The sequence below is a fragment of the Rissa tridactyla genome, chromosome 21 (assembly GCF_028500815.1).
Source record: "Rissa tridactyla isolate bRisTri1 chromosome 21, bRisTri1.patW.cur.20221130, whole genome shotgun sequence".
NCBI lineage: Eukaryota > Metazoa > Chordata > Aves > Charadriiformes > Laridae > Rissa > Rissa tridactyla.
In genome coordinates, this window is record NC_071486.1 from 2,899,910 (window position 1) to 2,918,802 (window position 18,893).

Here is an 18,893-nt window from a genome sequence, read left to right on the forward strand (position 1 = left end):
TAGCCCCTTGCCCCACAACCTCCAGCTCACGCCTTCTAGTCCCACAGACCCCCATCCCCACACTTCCTGCCTCCTCCATCCCTTACACGACCCCTTAGCTCCATCCCTCTACCTGCCCCACACTCCCACAACACCCCAAAAGCCCATTGCTCCTACCTCACCCACAGCCCCTGCCAAGCCCCACAAACACCCCCCCTCTGGCTGCATGGCCCTACAGGTCCCCCACGCCCATACACACCCCCTTGACCCTACATCTCCCCAGTCCACACACCCCTCTCACACCTCCATGGCCCCATAGCACCCCATTCTCCCCCCAACTCTAAATCCCCACAGCACCTGGGGCCCAACCACACTGCCCCTACCTTCCCCATGGCCTTGCAGCCTCTCTATCCCCTGGCTCTATAGATGCCGCTCCTGCCCCAAAACCCACCAGCCCCCCCGAGCTCACATGGCCTCCCCCTTACCCAGCAGGCCCACAGCCCTCTCCCCACACCCCCTACCTCCTCCTCCCAGGCCCTGAGCCCCATTCCCACCCTCACAAATACCCTCAGGCCCCCCCTTCCAGACCTCTCAGGCTCCTCCCTCAGACCCTCAGCTCCCCACACACACCCGCTCAGTCCGTCCCCCCCCAGACCCTCAGGCTCCCCCCACACACACCCTCACATACACACACCCTCAGCTCCCCCCCCCACCCCAGACCCTCAGCTCCACCCCCCGAGACCCTCAGCCTCCCCCCACACACCCCCTCACAGACCCTCACCCCCACCCACACCCCCTCAGCACCCCACCACCACAGACCCTCAGGCCCCTCCACACGGACGGACCCTCAGCACCACCTCAGCCCCCCCCTCCCCCGGCCAAGGCCGCGCTCACCTGAGGAGACTGGACAGCGGGTGCCCCACACCGCCGCTCCCGCTGCCTCCTCCGCCGCCTCCCCCCCCGGAGCCGCCGCCTCCTCCTCCTCCACCACCGCCTCCTCCTCCTCTTTCACCCCCGGAGCCACCGAAACCGGAGCTGAGGCGTTTCCCCGATAACAGCTTCTCTACGGCGGGCAGGTTCCCGGTGCGGGCGGCCTCCAGCAGCTCCTGCTCCTTCCCCATGGCCCGGCCCGGCCGCCGCCGCCGCCCGCCGCCGCCTCCCGCCAAGCCCCGCCCCCCGAGGGCCCTTCCGGGGCGGGGCCAGGGCGGGGGCGGGGCCTGTGGGGCGGGGCCTATGACCACGCCCACCGCCTCGCAGGCCCCGCCCCCCCGCTGGGTTATTCTTTCAATGAAGCCTTTACTCCGCCTCGGTTTTTTGGCTCGTTTTGGTTAATTTTAAGCGGTCGAAGGCACGAGTCGTATAAAAGTGGGATTGCAGCACGTGCTGCAACGGGAAAGGAGTGGGTTTGGGGTCAAATCTCATCTCCCAAGTTTCTAATATGCTGGAGGAGCCGAGCATAAAACACACACAGGGGTATAAATACAGGAGTGTATATACAGGAGGAATATATAGGAAATATAGGAAAATAAAGAACGTATATCCACCAGTCCCCATCACACTGCTCCAGCTCTGGGACACCTCACGCTTGTCACCCCAAACCCAGAGCATCCTGTATCCTCAGTTCACGGACCTGAAGGAAGGGAAAAACACACGCGTGAGCCATACAGGTATTATTTGCCCTCCTGCAGAAACCTGCAGGCACTGGGACCCTGAAAGCAAAGTCTCCCACCAGTGGGGACAAACCCAGGGGTCTGCCCTGGTCCCTCGGGAGCAGCTTGGCACCGAGCAGCGGGCAGGCAGGGCTCCAGGAGGGATGGGAAATGTCACAGGGAAGATACAGAATATCTGTGTGGTTTTGTATGGCACGAGGAATGGTATACTGGAGCCCCAGCACCCAGAACTGAGTGCTTATTGATAAGGTTTAGTGGTGGGTTTTGTCAGTGTTAGGTTGATGGTTGGACTCGATGATCTGAAAGGTCCCTTCCAACCTAGACAATTCCATGATTCAATATATATAAAGGAGGGTGTATATAAAGGAGGAATTTATATAAAGGAGGAATGTATATAAAGGAGGACATACAGAAAGGAAGGTACGCGTAAAGGAGGAATATCTTTGCCAGGCTTTTCCCTCCGCAGATTTATTGGGAGGAGGAATCCTCACAGGAAATTTCGCAGCTCTTTTCCCGCAGGGAAGCCTTAGGCGAGGAACGGCGTTTTGCATCGCACGCTGAAGATCTGTCTATGCTGGGAAATGAAACGGTTGGAAGCAGCGATCTGCCGTATAACGCTGTACGCTAGCATGAAAAAATAATTCAGACGTAGACAGATGGTTCATTTGAACATAATATTAACGGCATGAGCCCTGACAGACAGCTGCTCTCTCCCGCAGAGGGGATTCGCACAGGTTACTCGGGCAGTTTCTGATCCCTGTGTTTGGGGAGGCGGTTACATCATGATTTGGGATTGAGAGAGGCGAAGGGAGCTCATCCTGATCCCGCGTGGGTCGGGACGGGCAGGAGGAGACGGGCAGGGGATCGCGGCTGCCACATCCAGCTAAAGCAGCCCCAGCGTTGCATCTGGGTCCCCCCACGCAGGGTGACCGTCCCGCCGGCGGCTCAGCACCACGAACCGCAGTGAGAAGGAGGAGGAGGACGAGGAGGAGGAGGAGGATAAAGGCGCTGCTGGGAATTTGATGTATTTAGCAGTTTTTGCCAAAGGCATCCCAGGACTTTACGTGCGGGAATGAACCCCGCAGCCCTACGTTAGCGTTATTCTGCTTTATAGTGCAGCGGAGGCAGAAGCAAAGCTGGGCCCAGAGCTGGGGCTCTCACACAAAAGCCTCCCAAAGCCCTACGGACCCATCTGTCCCCCAGCTGCCCCCCCACTGCAGCCCCAGCCCGGCTCCATGCAGAGCCCCCTCACCCCGCGCTCCCCCGGGATCTCCCTGCGCCCCTGGCCACCCCCGTACCCCAACACCGCCACCAGCCCTTCCCACCCCAGTTCCCCCTCCCCAGTTCCCCCACTGTCCCCCAGCCCAGTTCCCCCAGTGCCACCTAGCCCTGTTTCCCTAGTGCCCCCCACTCCAGTGCCCCCAGTAAACCCCAGTCCAGTTTCCCCTCCCAGTTCTCCCAGTGCCCCCCGCTCCAGTTCCCCCATGCCATTTACCCAGTTCCTCCAGTGCCCCCAGTTCCCCCAGCCCGGTTCCCCCAGCGCCCCCCAGCCCTCCCCACCCCATTCCCTCAGTTCCCCAGTGTCCCTCACCCCAGTTCCCCCAGTGACCCCCACACCAGTTCCCCCAGTGACCCCCCCCCAGTACCCCAGTTCTCCCAGTGTCCCCCCCCACCCGCAGCCCCGTTGCCCTGGCGACAGGCCCCACCCCCCCGCCGGAAAGGCGCGGCCCCTCGCGGCAGCCGTAGCGCTACGTCATCAGGAGGCGCCGCGGCGGGGCGCGGCCATGGCGGACCCGGGCGAAGCGGCCCGGGAGGAGCTCGGGGCCGCCGCCGACCGGGACCCGCCGCCCACAGCCTTGTCCCCCTCGGGGGATGGAGCGGCGGCGGAGGAGGAGGAGGCGGCGGCCGCGGAGGGGGCGGGCGAGGGCGAGGCGGGAGAGGCTGCCGGGGGCGGCGAGAACAGAGCGGAGGCGCCGGACGGGGAGGTGAGGCCTTGCCGGTGAGGGGGGAGCGGGGCCGGGCCGCGGGGCGGCCGTGAGGGGGGAGTGGGGGCGGCCGGGCCGAACGCTGCGCTCTCCCTCAGGTGAGGAGCGCGGAGGGGGAGGCGGTGGACGGGGAGGACCCCAGCCTGCAGCCGTCCGCCGCCAAGAAGGTGAAGCTGGAGCTGAAGGAGAGGAAGGAGAAGAAGCAGAAAGTGGACGAGGACGAGATCCAGAAGATGCAGTGAGTCCCGGGGGGGAGGCGCCTGGGGAGGCTGGTGCTCGGGAGGGCACCGCAAGCTGTCGGGGTTTGCTGCTGGCGATAATAATTGTTTAGTCAGTTAATGATGTGCAGCTCTGTCCCAGATCCTTCTCCTCCTGAATGGGCCCAGCCATTTTACATTACAAACCTCTCCCGACTTTCCCTTCCCGGCTCCGTTCTGTACTGCAGTGGTGGGGTGGTAGAACAGCTTTGCAGGACTGTTTCAGCGGCCTGAAGAGCTTCAGATTTTTATTTCTGCTGTAAACAATCAATTCTCTCCGCTCCAGAATACTGGTGTCTTCCTTTTCTGAAGAACAGTTGAACCGTTACGAGATGTATCGCCGGTCTGCGTTTCCCAAAGCTGCTATTAAACGGGTACGACTCCAGTAACGCTTCACCCGCCTGCCTGAGCCTGGCTGCCTGAGCTGGCTCTGTAGTTCGCTGTGCTCCCCTCCGGCTGCCTCCTGGCCCCTGTGGCTGAGAGCGTTGTCCTCAGACTGGCTTCTCCGCTGGCTCAGTGCCCTCATGTGGCTTATACAGTTTAAATAGGAGCTCAGTCTTAAATAACGGTGGTCCGGGGGTCCATGAAGCAATGGCAGAAAGCACTTGCCGGTACGAGGTCTGCAGCTGAATGAGGGTAGGCTAAAACCTTGGCAGCCAGCATGTGCCCAAAGCTGTAGGACCTAATTCTAAAGCTCAGTTCCTGCTCATTTCAGGAGTCCTTGGTTGGTATTTGACAGGCTCAAACTGTTGAGTAGGAGTTAACATGTTCTTTCTCCACTTCTCCAGCTGATCCAGTCCATCACTGGCACCTCTGTCTCTCAGAACGTGGTTATCGCCATGTCTGGCATTTCCAAGGTCTTCGTTGGGGAGGTGGTGGAGGAAGGTGAGTGGCAAATGTTATTGTTGAGTAAAAAGTTAAGAATATGGGCTAAACTCGCTGCTTACAGGACAGGGAACAAGACTGGCCACTCTGTGGTTCCCAGTCTTGCTGTCCCACAGGGCCCTCGACTGTCCAGCAGCTGCAGAAGACTAAGCCAAGAGAGGGGTGAAGTGTGGTGCTGCCCCTGCTCCCCTCCGATCCTATCGGTATCGCTGCCCCTGAGTCAGCAGAGGCTGGTGACCGGTAACCACTGACCTCCTGGTTTATCCTCTCTAAGGAGGATAACTTCGAAGTTCTTGCTCTGTGAGTTGGCCTGTGAGCAGGCCGCAATGCAGGAGTAAAGATCTTCTGTTAATACTGCCATGGACAAACTCAGCCCAGAGGGAAATGAGTTATTTAAGCCTCTTAACCCCTAAGATTCTTCCTTTATGAGCTGAGCAGAGATCTCCTTGGGACACTGGGTGGGAGCCTGACCCAGCTGTGTCCCTGCTCTGCTGGGGCTGGAGGAGGAGCTGCTGCCGGCTTTGATGCCAACCACTTTGTATAGACTTGTCGCACAAAACATGGCCTTTATGTGCCGGGGTCACTGTTGCTGGGGCGAAGCAGCTTTACTGCTGCTGTCTCTGCTGTGGTGCCTGAGGGGGTTTGGATAAGCAGCTTCACTGCTGTTAATGGCTTCATGTCCTTGGCAGGACACGTGGGTGATACTTACTGTAAATGATAGAAAGAAACTAGCCCCTCAGCCCACTGTGGGTTGTATCTTCCTGTCACTGCTGTACACAAGCCCAAAACACGCCACTGAACACAGGGGTGGCTTTAGAGCAGAAGGTTTAAGGTCATAAGTGCTTGTGTGACTCAAACCAGCATATTCCACAGTAGCTGGAGTGGTTTAAAAAGCAGTTTATTCAGTATTCGTGCCCCTAGGACTGACTTTTCTTTCAGACGAAGAGAAGCAAAGCAGTTTCATTCTTGTGTATTACCAAAACGTGAGCTGTAAATGCTGAAAAACAATGTTACCTGTTGTCTTTAAACTTAAAACTCAAATAGTGGGAGACTGGCAAAGCTTAGCTGTCCTGCTCATGTGAACTCTTTGGTTGTTGTTGTTTAGCACTGGATGTGTGTGAGAAGTGGGGGGAGCTGCCCCCTCTGCAGCCTAAACACATGCGAGAGGCGGTCAGGAGGCTCAAGTCACGAGGACAGATCCCCAATTCCAAATATAAGAAGATCATCTTCCACTGAAGTGGCCCAAGAGCAGCAAGAGAAGACAGAAGTTGAAATGAGCTTCCCGTTGTGAACCTCATAAGAGTTACAGCAGAGCTCTGAGACTGAAGCTCCTTCAGGAGCATTGTGCATAGACTTCAGTGACTGCGGGGAGGGCTCCTGCTGTCACTGCTGGGGTCTCGCTCATCACCTGAGCAGGAGCCAAATCCCTGACCTGGAGCTTTGGGCTCCTCTGCTTCAACAGGGCAGGGATAGGAACATTCAAAGTGTTCAGTGTATTCACCCGCCAGGGTCGTACTTTCTGCTGGCACAGATGTAGTGGTGTCTGTGTACAGAAGTGGTTTTTTTTTTTTTGTTTGTACAATAAACTTGTTATTGTATTCTTAGGCTTGCTGGGAAATGCTAATTGTGTAATGGTGTTTGTGTGATTCAGAGGAGGGGGAGTGCAATATGATGATCTGTCTCAACCAACCCCAACATGTCCCTGAAGCTTCGCCTTGCCTGGGGCAGGAATTGTTCCATTAGCATAAACGAGGGAACACATGCTGAAAGCTGCCGCTTCTGAACTCATTGCTCGGTGGTTCTTCCCCCAGCGTGTTTTATGGAGCTGTCTAGAAAACAGGACAATGAAGAAGGTGAAGGGGGAGGGAAAGGGGGGGAGGAACCAAACAGCAAAGAGCCTGTAAGGACGTTAACAAGTTTTATTTCTTTTCATGGTTCATAGAACCAATAAATGCATGAATGGAAATATACTGCAACAAAGTTCCAATACTGCCCAAAACTCCAAGTTCAGACTTGCACATTACCCACCTGTACATACAGGAGTCCCCTGGGAGCACGCTGCTTCTAACTAAATGTAAGAGATGCCGAGGCCATGTGCTCTTCCTAGGGTAACTGTGGTGTAGTTACACAAAGGATTAAGTTGGCTCTCATCGTAACACAGAAAGAGTCCTTAAATAAAGGCTTTACAAAGTAAACTTTGCTAATCATCATCAGTGGCGACAGGGGAGTTTTTGTCCTCCCACACATATGCCTTGTACAAAGGACATGGATTTTGTTTTACAGTACTTTTTACTGGTACTAGAAAACAAAACAGTGGAAGTGCTTTAATTCTTTAACAAAACCAGCTGACATGAGTTACCGGAGCAAGAAATTTGCTGTAAACACCCTGGGCCCAGCTCTGTTCAGTCTGCAGGCATGGGAGGGAGCAGCAGGGAGCCGTGGGACATGGCAAGTAGGCACCATGTCTGAGAAAAGCCTTCGCACCCTACTCATTTCCCAAGCTGGCTGGAGGTGAAGCTAGACACCTACTCAAACAGAGAGGCATGAAAATGTGAGAGAGAAGAAAGAAACCTCCCATTTTCAAGCAATTAGTGAATAAAAAAAAGTAAGAATACCATTGCATTCCACCTAAGGCAAGCTTTCTTATATTTCTTGCTTCACACAGGAAGAGGGAGCAAGCACAGAAGCATGTAGGTTGGACTAAACAACGCTCAACTTTGGGGGCTTTGTGCAGTTCATAATGGTACTTACAGTGAGCTGTTGGCATATAGGTTTGTTTCACAGCAAGTCTAGATACACGGATGCTTTGTTACCTCCTTTCTCTGTTGCTACGAGAACTGCTCACAGCAAGAGTCTTATTTACTACAGAAGATAACTCGCATTTTGGAACCCCTGCTTTTACTTCTGAGTTATTCTATGCACGAGGCAGTATTGGTGAAGGAAATGCCCGCCGACGCTTAAAAAGTTAAAGTGCATTTTCCTCTTGCGAACAGGCCTGTGTTTCCATCACAGGCAGCGCCACAGATCTATCCTGTCAAAGGCTGCGTTGAGCAGGGGATGGGGCACAGAACGTGCTCCGGAGAAGACAGCCCAGCTGTCTGACAGGAATGAGGAGGAGTGATCCTCTCCCGTGGCCAGGGGGAAGCAGCTGGCAGAAGCCACGGCACCCAAATGTCAGAGCCAGCCCAGGTAAGCGGGTGCTGAGAGTGAAGCCTCCTGCAGCTCAGCTCCCTTGCTGCTGCCAAAGGCAAAGATTCCTGCTTTTGATTCAGCAGTGGCTGCCTGCTTCCAGAGGTTCTAGAAGGAAGGTCAGGCTCTGGCTGCCACTGTCATGTCTGGTTGTAGGCACTGGTCAGTCAGATCTTGGTAGAAATACCAGACTCCAGCAGCACAGCCTGCCCCAAACTGTCTGTTCAAACCCAGCACACAAGGACTAATTCCAACAGATGTTATTCGAAGCTACCTTCAGCCTAATGGAGTCAAACACGGAATTAAGATGATGATCTTAAGAGTGACAGTTGTTTTAATCACCGTCCTTCTCTTATATACCCTCTGTTTTTCAAAGTGAAAGCTACCAACCACAAGGAATTCACTCTTGGCTCTCCGCAAACCACAGACAGCAGCGTGCCCGCATCCAGCCTAGCGCTGTAAGTACGTCCCTGCTTCCCCTAGAGCTAAAGGAGAACCGAGATGATCTCAGGAGAGCCTGTTAAGGGGAAGCGTTCAACAGCTCCAGAGCTGGGCAAAGGGACAAGTATCTAAGAGCACAGTAGGAAAAACAAACTTAACTCCCAAGTTATTTGCTTGCTTTTGCGTAGTTTCCAGGCCTCAGCTCATCATGGCTTGCAAATCAGAGGCTGCTCCTTGCATAGTGAGGGTGATTAATATCTTGTATTACTTTAGCTACACTAATTTCAGTGGAGTAATGCTTACATAGAAAAAAATAGAAAAATCCATTCAAGTTTTGGGGAGTGCGTTCAGCTAAAAAACACAATAAGGGTTACCTACGCATCATAGACAAGTGAAATTTTCATCTGATTAATAAAGGGGAATCGCATATAATCTGTCACTTTTCCTAGCACTTAGTGTATGGCAATTGCTACCTGTTTTACGTGCAATAAAAAGCCTGTGCATCAGAAATGGTACATTTAACACGAACACAAAAGGCATCTGGAAAAATCCAAATCAAAGTTTGAAATAAGAGAAAATCCAACAAACTCAGCACACAGTAAAAATGCTGTGTATAGCAGGGGAGAGAATGGGTGTTCATCCATAACACAGAGGGGGCTGGAACTCACACCCTTTGTATCCGAACACAGAGCAAGTTCTCCTCTGGAACAGCTTCTACCTTCTTTTTTTCCCCCTCCACACTTCTAGAGGCTATTTCTTTATAAATTAAAGTCAGTCACTGACCACAGAGACAACCTCTTTGTCAGGGAAGCAGCTCCAGAAGAGGCAAGAACACAAACCATGGTGAACCCAACAGCTACTCTTCCATCTCCGCCCCATAGTGAGCAGTCAGTAGTGTCAGGCTCCACCCAAGGGGGCCTGGTCAGCACCCCTTCTCCTGACCCACACACCAATATCCCCGTTAAAAGACCAGGCGAAAGCTCAGTGCTAATAAAAATACACAAGCGTGTAGGAACGCAGACAGCAACTTCCTTGTGCAGCCAGTACTGCTCTCCCGCTCTCCACCGGTGAAACTCTGGCATACAATGGTCTCAGGACCGCATGCATCCCAAAGAAAATGCATAGGTGATCTCATTCGTGACTTAATCTACTTCCTCCATCCCTGTTCTTTGACAGTAAAATTAAAGAAAGTTTAAACAGTGCTTTGTAATGAAATAAATTAATTCCTTTGCGTTTCTACATCAATAAAGCCAAACATTGCGGGATTAAGTCAGACTAGACTAGACTGAAGTCTAATATACTACCAATTCTGCCTTGACACAAAAAATCACTGGTGAAAGAAGCAGCTGAAGGAATCTCTTTACTATCCTGACCCTATTCTTGAGGAAATAAGGAGCTGTATCCCTGTTCCTCCAGCGGGGGAAATCCCTCCTGCGTCTCCCACACCCACTGACCTCCCACGCTTCTGTTTTTCATGTGTTAGTACACATGCTTTGACATCAGAGCTCTGAGCAATGTTTTCTGCCATACCTATTCTCTGTCACTCCTTGATGTGGTGAAGTAACTATGCTCCTCTCGCTGTGTTCTTTGGCATGCGTGATTGGGCAAGAACACAACGAGGAAGGCTGAAAGAAGCCGAAACCCCAGCATGGGCCACCTCTAGATGGTACCATGAAAGCTGAAGGCTGAAAGCACACTGTCACCACCATCCATGGATGAAGAGACATGGGGTGTCCCCCCAGCTTCTGACCTTTTGTTTGTAGGCTGACCACTACCCTGGTTCAGTGATAGAGGCAGCACCATACTGCCAGGGCAGAGAAAAGTGGTTGCAAACAGATAACTCCTCCTCGTTCCTTCCCTGATGCTCAGCCAGGCCTTCCTTCCCTTCTCCCTCTTTCAAGTTCATTTTGCAATCACCGTTGGTTTCCATTCTTTGAGGCGATCAGTCTCCAGGAGGTTGACCTGTTTAGCAGCAATAAAAATCAAACTAGCCGCCTTAGTGCTGGTGGTGGTCTCCACTCCTCCTGAACAGCTGCAGCCTGTGCCTTCTCTGTCAAAGCTGGAAGAGGGGATTGTATTTCCTAATTTCCTGCAGAAGGCGAGCCTTGTCCATGTTGGCTTCTGCAAGGGCTAGTTTCATGGTCTGAAGCTCTCTCTGCAATTCTGGCACTTCCTTTAGCTACAAGAGACAAACAGAGAACAAACAAACCAGGAGTTTCCAAAAGGTAAGCAGCAGGGCAGATCTGACTACACCAATACGTTCAAAGAGGAAAACCAAAGCAGGAGCTTTTGAGCTGAATTACACTATGTGACACAACCACACAAAGCTCACTGACAACGTGACCCAGTTTGAGTTGCAAAAATACTTGCCAAGTGGTGCCTGATGACTTCCCTACCTGTCATTAGAGCCAGCTCAGGCTGCCAGTGACGGCTGCCTAAGGACTGTTTTCTCCCAAGACTTCCCTTCATGTTTCTAGGCATAGGAACAAGACTTGCAGGGGGCACGGTTTTGTCCTGCAAAGCAGCTAGTTGATTCTGGCTGAAGATAACTATACAAAATAAGCATTAAAAAAAAAAAGGCTCTGATCTGCATTCTTCTTTCGTAAGGGGTCCCAACACAGCTCTAAAGATTTGTTAAAATGGCAATGATAGCTGGAGCAAGCAGATGCCTGGCGTCTGTCTGTTTCTTGCCTCCACGAACAAAGTTGATTCTGTCCTCAACAGTGGAATCCCACTGCAGTTTCATGGCACAGGAGTTTTTCCTTGGGCTCTCAAATACTTTTACTCAAGAATTTAGCCTTTGTATTTGTTGCTATGAAGTTCAATAACACCAGAAAACAAAATGAAGCTAAGCATCGCAGCAGCTTATGTGCCCCAGTTCTCGTCAGGGCCCTGTTTCACAAGATGCTATGAATGGGAAGAAGAGGAAGTCTCTGCGCTAAGTGGAAGAGAGACAGATGAGAAATGAAGTGATGTGTCACCAACTAATGAACAGAATCCAGAGTCCCAGTCCAGTTCTGTATCTAGTCAGCCACGTTGCTCCTTTAATATGTATTTTTCCATAACAAGTGATCAATTTACCAAGCAGACCTGGCATCAAACTGGAAGTCCAAGTAGAGAACACTGTATATTTAAAAATAAACCAGCTATCTGGCATTCATGTATACAGATCAAAATGGAAAGGGAGTTCAAACTGAACAGCAGAAACTTCAGGCAACTTGAAATTCCCCGGCTGCAAAGCTTATTTTAGTCTGACAAAGCATGTCCTTTCTTTGTGGGACCCTCCCGATTCCTGCTTGTCTAACAAGGAACCGGACATAGTGTGGAGATGGAGCCAATCAGAAAAAAACCCAGATTTCTGAAAGGGAACAAGAGGAATTTATGCTGGGCAAGGTATCCTTACTTCTCTGAATGCTTGTAAAAGGAGGTACAGGCTGCTTTTGTGTGCTCTCCCTGTCTGCAGCACACCACACCTACCAGTAACTGCAAACACATGAAGACAAAAGACTTAATTTTCCAGGCTACTGCCAGCTATCTAGCTGTCCAGACAGCAACAGGCAGCAGTGACTCACCTGCAGTCCACGTGCTCCTGCTGCCGGGGCTGCCAAGACACACTCCGCTGGGGCCTTCTGTTCCTGGAGAACTGACACAGGTTTTTCCTGTTTCAGTGAGCCCTCCCCTTGCAGAGCTGGAAAGAAGCATAGAAAACATCCAGGTGTGGACATTTACACAATAGGGTTCTCAGAACAAAAATAATAGCTTTAGCTTTTTTTTTTCCCCTCTTTTTTTCGCCTCTTTTTAAACAGGGGAAAAAAATATCATTCCCATTTTAAAATGGAGAAACTAAAGCAAGGGAAGAAGCAGTAATCTGTCCTGACTGTGCGAGCTCAAATAAACATCAGGCATGAATTCAGGCTGCCAGTGCATTATTTTAGGTATTAACCTGTTCTGCCCGAGGTATCAAATTTGCTGTCCAAACAAAACAACAAAAGCAGCAAGAGCTAGGGAGGCAGGAATGCATGCAGCCAGAGATTATCAAGGCAGAGCAGCCAAAGGACCTGGGTGCTTGCACTGAGGACAGAAGATTATTTGCCCATTCTGGCAGAAGTGACTGCAGAGAACAGAAGCAGGGACTGCTCACACGCCAGAGCCCATCCTTCCCTGCAGCAACGATCACATTTCAGTTCCAATCTCCTCCAGCACCAGTCACAGCAGAGCGCTACCTCCAGCACAGCCTGGGGAGCATCAGGGGAGAATAAAACAAGTTTCCCAATGTTGCTGACCTGTTAGATAGAACACGCCATCATCTCTGCGCTTCACAATGACATGATCTACTGCCAAGGTGATAGGAACAGGGCCAGGGGAGGTAGGGTATACCCGGGGGCTGTCATCCTGGAAAAAAACAAAGCAGAGAAGAGATTAACTTCTGTGACAGCTCTGGCAACTCTGCAAAGGATTCCCCTTGCCCCCAGGCTTCACAGGAACAGCATTACAGATTGGCAGCTCTGCCAGAGCTCACCAAGGTCACCCACCATATGGAAAAGCCTGCCTTTGTATACAAGGCTGCATGTGAGTCTGAACCTGTGTAGAAAGCACTCCCACAAACCAGAACCAAGTTCTACCATATCCATAATAAAGGCTGAGGAGAGGCCTACGACCATCACCCTGAAGGCTTCTCTCACAGTTGTCCTCCTACAAATTCCTGATTCAAACCCCTAGCCAATATTCCTTAAGCCAAAAAAAGCCAATATCCCTTAGTCTGGAGATTTTCATGCTGCTGTGCAGCAACGGTGGTTCCTGCTCGTCAATGGAGCCAAAGCACTGCTTTTGAAAAGGTTTAACCATTAAATTCTGTCAGTGCCCCTCTCCTAAATATCGCCCAGCTCTTACATAATGTTTTCCATCTGTAATTCTCTAAATGCTTACAGAAAAGGTCAAATATTTCCCGTTTCACACAAGCACTTGGAGGAAGAGGCATTTAATTCTTTCCTTTGAGTCTGCAAAACAGGTCATCAACAAAGCTGCGGAGAGAATCCGAATGTCAGGCTCCTATTTCTCCACAGTCTGATCACTCAGTTCTACCGTGTTACTTGTTCAACCCTAAGGCACTTTTAGAAGCAAAATAAAACAGTATCAGGAAAACAGGACCTCTACAGAGGCCCACAGAAATCCCACAGCATCCTTTCCCAAGCAGAATTTTGCAAGTGAGCTCTGCCCAGGCTGCCATCCTGGGGGGAATCTCTGGTTTGCCACTCACCTTCAACGTGATTTTGGCATCCACAACTTCTATCTCCATGGGCATCACCTCTGGGATTATTTCATCCTCAAGGAAGGGGCCAAGGTTGGTAAGGAAGGACATGAAGAACTCTGCTGTGTAACTGTGGACCAGCATATGAAGGAAGCCGTTCTGAACAGCGAGTGGTGAATGCACAGCAGCACTAGGTCCTACTTCAAGACGCAAGCACACTTCTGGCTGGGTCTTACTAGCTTCAGGGACTGAAGGCTTCTCTACATCTGGATCTCCTAGAGCTATAGAAGAAAGGTCTCATTGCAGAAGACAGCACCAGTAATAAGATATAGGCTCAAAATAGGTATCTTGGAAAGCCATTTACTGTCCAGCTGCAGAACACAGTCAAGTTCACAATGACAGCAGTCCAAAAACATCCTTTGCATGAAATTAATCCAAATTTCAAACGACTCAGAAACTAACCCCAGAACTGGACCATTTAAGCCCTCAGATGCATCCCTCTCTCTTACCATCTCAACGCACTTTAAAACTAGCTTTCGTTTTGCACATACAGGAGTTGACCAAACTCACTCACCACTCGGCTCTCCAGAGCTCATCAGCCTTTCCGCGGGCCTCAACGCTACCCAAAAGCTTGTATTCCACTTTGCCCCCTCGTGGCCACAGGCAGTACTATTAAGGGAAGGATCAACAGTCCAAGAACTGCTTTTACAGTTATAGCTGCTTTTGGTTTCATTTGTATGGAGTCGGGTTGGGTTTTTTTTGGTTGGTTGATTGCTTTTGGTTTTGTATTTATTTTTTTATTTTTTATTGTAATTCGAATTTAGGCTGGGGAAGTACACTAGCCCAGAAGCATTATTCTCAGGACAGGAATAACTTCAGGGTTTCCCTAGATAGCTTTATTTACTCTTTTATTTATTTCATGTATCCTAGCAACAATTAAAAAAATCCCAGTCAATGATTACTAGGCACTATAGAGCTGACTGCGTAAGCACTTTGAAAACATCTTTCAAATACCAGGTTTGAATCACTGACAGGTAGATTTTTAGCATTCACATTCCCTCACACACAAGTCATATTCAATTCTAAATACGCTAAAAACATTAACACTTAAATACCAGTTAAAATGGAATATTCCCTGAGGGTGGCCAGTATAAAGCCATTTATAAAAGTGAAGCTCTAAAAGCAGCAGACTCCAAGAGCCAGCATCTTACCCAGATAACCACGCAAATACTGCCACATTCCAACGTTGTTCAGTTGCTCTGGAACCACACTCATTATTTGTAAAGCAACAGACAAATCATCACCTCGTGCCTCTATTCCACAGTTCACCTCATTCATCTTCAACACGAGGACAGACACCTAAAACAGCAAGTGACAAGCTCATTTATTGAAACAAACCACCGCACAGTTTGCTTCCAGATTCGCTTAAAGACAATATTACAGTGAAAAGGAACAGAACTCTGACCAGCTGAAGGCTAGGGTCTTCACTCTGTGAAGTGGAGCTGTTTATTTCAGGAGACGCTCCACCCTCGTCCTCTGCCATCAGGCTTCCTCTACTGCCTGTGTCATTGTGGACCTGAGGAAGATGCCCTGAGGGAAGAGGGTCCAGGCTGGGTTCTGAAATGGAAGCAACAACAACAACTCCTCAATTCTGTTTCTTTTTCTGGTTTTTTAGAAGTCATGATGAGCAGTATCTGCCTGAATCTCATGGCTTATCAGCCTATGCCATCCTCTAGGGAACCCTCTCCAGCTCCTCAGATGAATTTAAGCAACACAGAGCTGAAGCATAAGATGTCCACTGAAACGCTCAGTGAGTGTACCCTATTTCCAACCAGCCTTTACTAAATCCCTCCTAAATGCTGTGTACCATCCAACCACCTACACACATTCACAGTCCTTGCTCTAGTACGTTATGTGCAGAGGTCACCCTCCCCACTCATTTATACTCCTCATCTCAAAGAAAAGGCACCTATAAAAGCAGGAAGAACCATTGTGGGCGAACTACTCTTGACCTTCAAAAAGAAAGAGCGGCACAAGTGAATTCCATACAAACACGGCACGACTCAATTGCCCACGGCAGAAAACCGTTCACTGATGTGAACTAAGAGTGAGGCAGAGGATAAAGCCAAGCCCGTTACCAGAATCCGTGAGCATCACAAAGCCGTCACTGCCATCGCTGTCCACAGACAGCCCATCCTCAGGGCCACTCCCATCCACGGATGTGGTGTCAAAGGAATGCTGGGATGCTGTCCTCTTCATGGAAAAGAAACGCATTCGGCTACTGCCACCCCCGCCTGGAGTCACTGCTCCCTCTTCTGCTTTGGGCACAGAATCCCTACCAAAAAAGAAGCGATAAAGGCAAACAGCTTAGCCTCCAGGTTATACAGATATTGGGCTGGACTCTGAACACTTGCAAGTCAGACTTTAGTGTATTTAGACCACGCCCAAGAGATGAAGATCTAACCTCTCTCTAATCCAAATTATATGGAAAGGGAGCAGTCGGTCTACATTTCCCCCCTCGCCAGCAGCCTTGCTGCTGCTATGGTGAAGCACAGGAGGATGGCCCACTCACTTGGCTGGGGGGAGAGAGAGCATCTTCTGCATGGTGGAGGTCATCTTCTCCCGGCTCAGGCTCAGAGCGTCTTTTGTTATAGACATGGCTTCTTTGGTGAGGTCCATAGTCACGTGCAGAGCTTCCTTCGTGGCATCCTTTGTGATATGCAGTGCACTAGACAACTCCACCTCTATGTTCCTCAAAGGGATGAGTTCTGCCTGGCCATTGAGATTGATGTTTCCTCTCCCCAAGGGCTGCGTGTCCGAGGTTGGGCTGGAAGGGAGAGCAGGAGGGCTCTGAGGATGGCTGCTGGTCTCTGCTGGTCTTTCTGCAGCCAGGGCTTCCACAGCTTCATGTGCTTCCTCTATCAGAACTTTCTCCTCTATGCTCTTACTATGTGGAGCTGCAGTCAGAGCTCCATCACTTGCAGATCTTGGGAGTGTCTCCACCGGTACACTGGTTACACTGGTACCTGTGTTTTCAATGCCACTGTCCTCTGGGACCTCTGAGGTACTGCATATTCCCTTCTCTGAACTGGTCTCTGATTTCAGCTCCTTCTCTTCAGCTGCCAGCCCCTCCTTGCTGTCTGAAGGAGAGAGCTCAGACTCAATCAGGCTTGTTGTGTCTGAGTCCAGGGATCTGGGTTCCAAGACCCCTGGCACAGGGTTCATGAGTAGGGACACTTCGGCACTATGGAACACAACTCCTACACAGGCAGACATGGGATCTAAAGGAGACCCCATCGCTTCCTGGGTATCTTGGGCCAACTGCTCCTGTAGCGTTTGCAGAACTTCTCTCATCCTGAGCAGCACCAAGTATTGATAGTGGTTGAGACGAACTTTGACATGAACAGATGAGGACACAAGCACATGGATATCAGCAGAGGCTTCCAGCTCCTTCTCATCTACTCCATCATCAATTTCACTGTCAGATTCTCCCAGAACATCCATTGTCTCTGGGGCCTTAGAGATGTTCTTCAGATCCTGGTCAGTCTTTGATCTTTGACAAACCCCATGTTCTTTGGGCAGGTTCTCTTTCTTGGAGTGATTGCTAAAGCTGGCAGAAGGCTTGATTTTCAGCTCAGAGGCAGCCAGTTCCTGTCGTTTAGATATTTGAGCTTGCCCCCATCTCTTGGGAAGGCAGGCCCAAATGGAAAGGGGAAAAGGGTCAATAAAGCTAAGGGCTCTGCCCTTGGAGCTTTCAGCCCCCTCGAAGTCCAGGGAGAGCTCAGCGAAATTCATAGACCACAGATCTTCAGAGGCAGAGGTTTTGTGTAGCAGCTGGGGAAAGCCTGGATGCTTCTGAGGCTTATCATCTACCTCATACGCATGGCGCAAGAAAAGGGTGTGGAGCAGGCTGAAATTGTCCTGAGACCTTGGGAACTTAGTGTAGCTGGAGTGGAAGAATTCTGAACTGGCAAATTTACGGAAGAGGCTCTGGAGGTCCTGGCAGGTGCAAAAGGGAGCATGGCGGGTGTTGGTGACAGTCATCTCTGACGTGCAAACGCAGAGCATCTGTGGACGATCTTGATGGTCAGTGACTTTCTTCTCCACGGGGACATTAAGCTACACAGAGAAAGACATTACAAGTAATGCACTGAGAAGGGAAATTAACAGCGGCTTATCCTGGCCATTTACACAGAAGGTCAGCTGCAGAATATATAAACAATTGAAAAGTCTTGGTCTCTACCAAAATCCCAGGAGCTGGACTAGAATCTCAACTTATCCCTATTTGAAAAAATAAATAAGACTTACAAATCACAGAAGAAGAATCAGACACAAGGGAATTTAAACTGAGTTTTATTTTAGGTTCTTTTACCATCCATGGCTTACGTAGCAGCTCAACTTACAACATTCGCTTTGATCTTTCTCTGCGAGGACTTACTATCTTTCAGGACTTTAAGACACCTCATGAAACTGCTATCAAGGGCAGTCAATGACAAACACCATAGGATGTCAATCCAGAAGATGTAGGCCCATTGGGAACGGTATGAGAGTCACAGTGGTTTCCAAAGGCCAGAGAACAACTTTTGACTACCTGAACCACCAATTTCTCCTTGAAACTGTTTTCATAAATACTGACTTGCCTGCCTATTCTGGTCTAGCACTCCAGCTATGTCCTGGTCTCATGTTCCTTCCACAACAGAGAGGGAGAGAACACTGAAGACTGGAAAAGGAATGAAATGAATGGTACCTTCAGCCGGAAGCCATCCAGTCGAACATCAAAATGCTCATCGCGCTTCCGTGAATCCTCCAGCTTATAGATGGCTTTGAACTGCTCCAAGCTGCGGTAAAGATCCAGACAGAAGAGGTTTATCCAGAGCACGCTTGCTGTATCCAGGGTCAGCGTCAAGCCATTCAGCTGTACATACAGGTTTGGGCATGGAACTAGAATGAAAGAGAATTGAGGCAGATTAACAATAGCAGAAAAGGCAGTTCAAGCGGTCTGCAGCTCAGCTGCACTGACAACACCAACACAGAGGGCTTCAACACCCACTGGAAGACGGATCCCTTGATGAAAGAGAGAAGCTGTGGTGCAGAGAAATGAGGTGTTCCAGGTCTCACATCAAGCCATCTGCAGAGCACTCCAAGCACCCTACAATCCTACTCCAGCACTAATGAATGAGGCAGAACCCCAGGAGCTGGGCAGACACGGCAGCTCCTTCCATACATTCCTGGATACACT

General features: G+C 50.4%; 3 protein-coding genes across 14 annotated transcripts in view; 1 reads left to right on the forward strand and 2 right to left on the reverse strand.

Moving 5' to 3' along the window:
- Positions 1–1,140, reverse strand: part of ANKS1A (ankyrin repeat and sterile alpha motif domain containing 1A) — a 112,760-nt gene extending 111,620 nt beyond the window's left edge. For all 9 annotated transcript variants that reach the window (XR_008463228.1, XR_008463227.1, XM_054181010.1 and 6 more), the window contains exon 1: positions 874–1,140. Coding sequence is in view for 7 of the 9 variants with exons in the window: in XM_054181010.1 (XP_054036985.1) it covers positions 874–1,100 (227 nt within the window). In the remaining 2 variants the exon portion in view is untranslated. The remainder of the gene's footprint in view (positions 1–873) is intronic.
- Positions 1,141–3,422: 2,282 nt separating this feature from the next.
- On the forward strand, positions 3,423–6,400 carry TAF11 (TATA-box binding protein associated factor 11). The gene is made up of 5 exons (XM_054181179.1): positions 3,423–3,634; positions 3,733–3,872; positions 4,178–4,265; positions 4,680–4,776; positions 5,882–6,400. Exons 1-5 carry the CDS (start codon positions 3,434–3,436, stop codon positions 6,010–6,012), a joined length of 657 nt encoding a protein of 218 aa, XP_054037154.1. The 5' UTR covers positions 3,423–3,433; the 3' UTR covers positions 6,013–6,400.
- Positions 6,401–6,677: 277 nt separating this feature from the next.
- Positions 6,678–18,893, reverse strand: part of BLTP3A (bridge-like lipid transfer protein family member 3A) — a 34,963-nt gene continuing 22,747 nt past the window's right edge. For 3 of the 4 annotated variants that reach the window (XM_054181177.1, XM_054181175.1, XM_054181178.1), the window contains exons 13-21: positions 18,402–18,595; positions 16,227–17,773; positions 15,793–15,989; positions 15,120–15,271; positions 14,866–15,013; positions 13,664–13,935; positions 12,690–12,798; positions 11,979–12,094; positions 6,678–10,585 (exon numbers count right to left, since the gene is read on the reverse strand). In XM_054181177.1, the coding sequence (XP_054037152.1) occupies positions 10,460–10,585; positions 11,979–12,094; positions 12,690–12,798; positions 13,664–13,935; positions 14,866–15,013; positions 15,120–15,271; positions 15,793–15,989; positions 16,227–17,773; positions 18,402–18,595 (2,861 nt within the window). In that variant the 3' untranslated portion in view covers positions 6,678–10,459. Of the gene's footprint in view, positions 10,586–11,978; positions 12,095–12,689; positions 12,799–13,663; positions 13,936–14,865; positions 15,014–15,119; positions 15,272–15,792; positions 15,990–16,226; positions 17,774–18,401; positions 18,596–18,893 lie in introns of those variants that run through there. The other variant, XR_008463268.1, reaches the window with a different exon arrangement.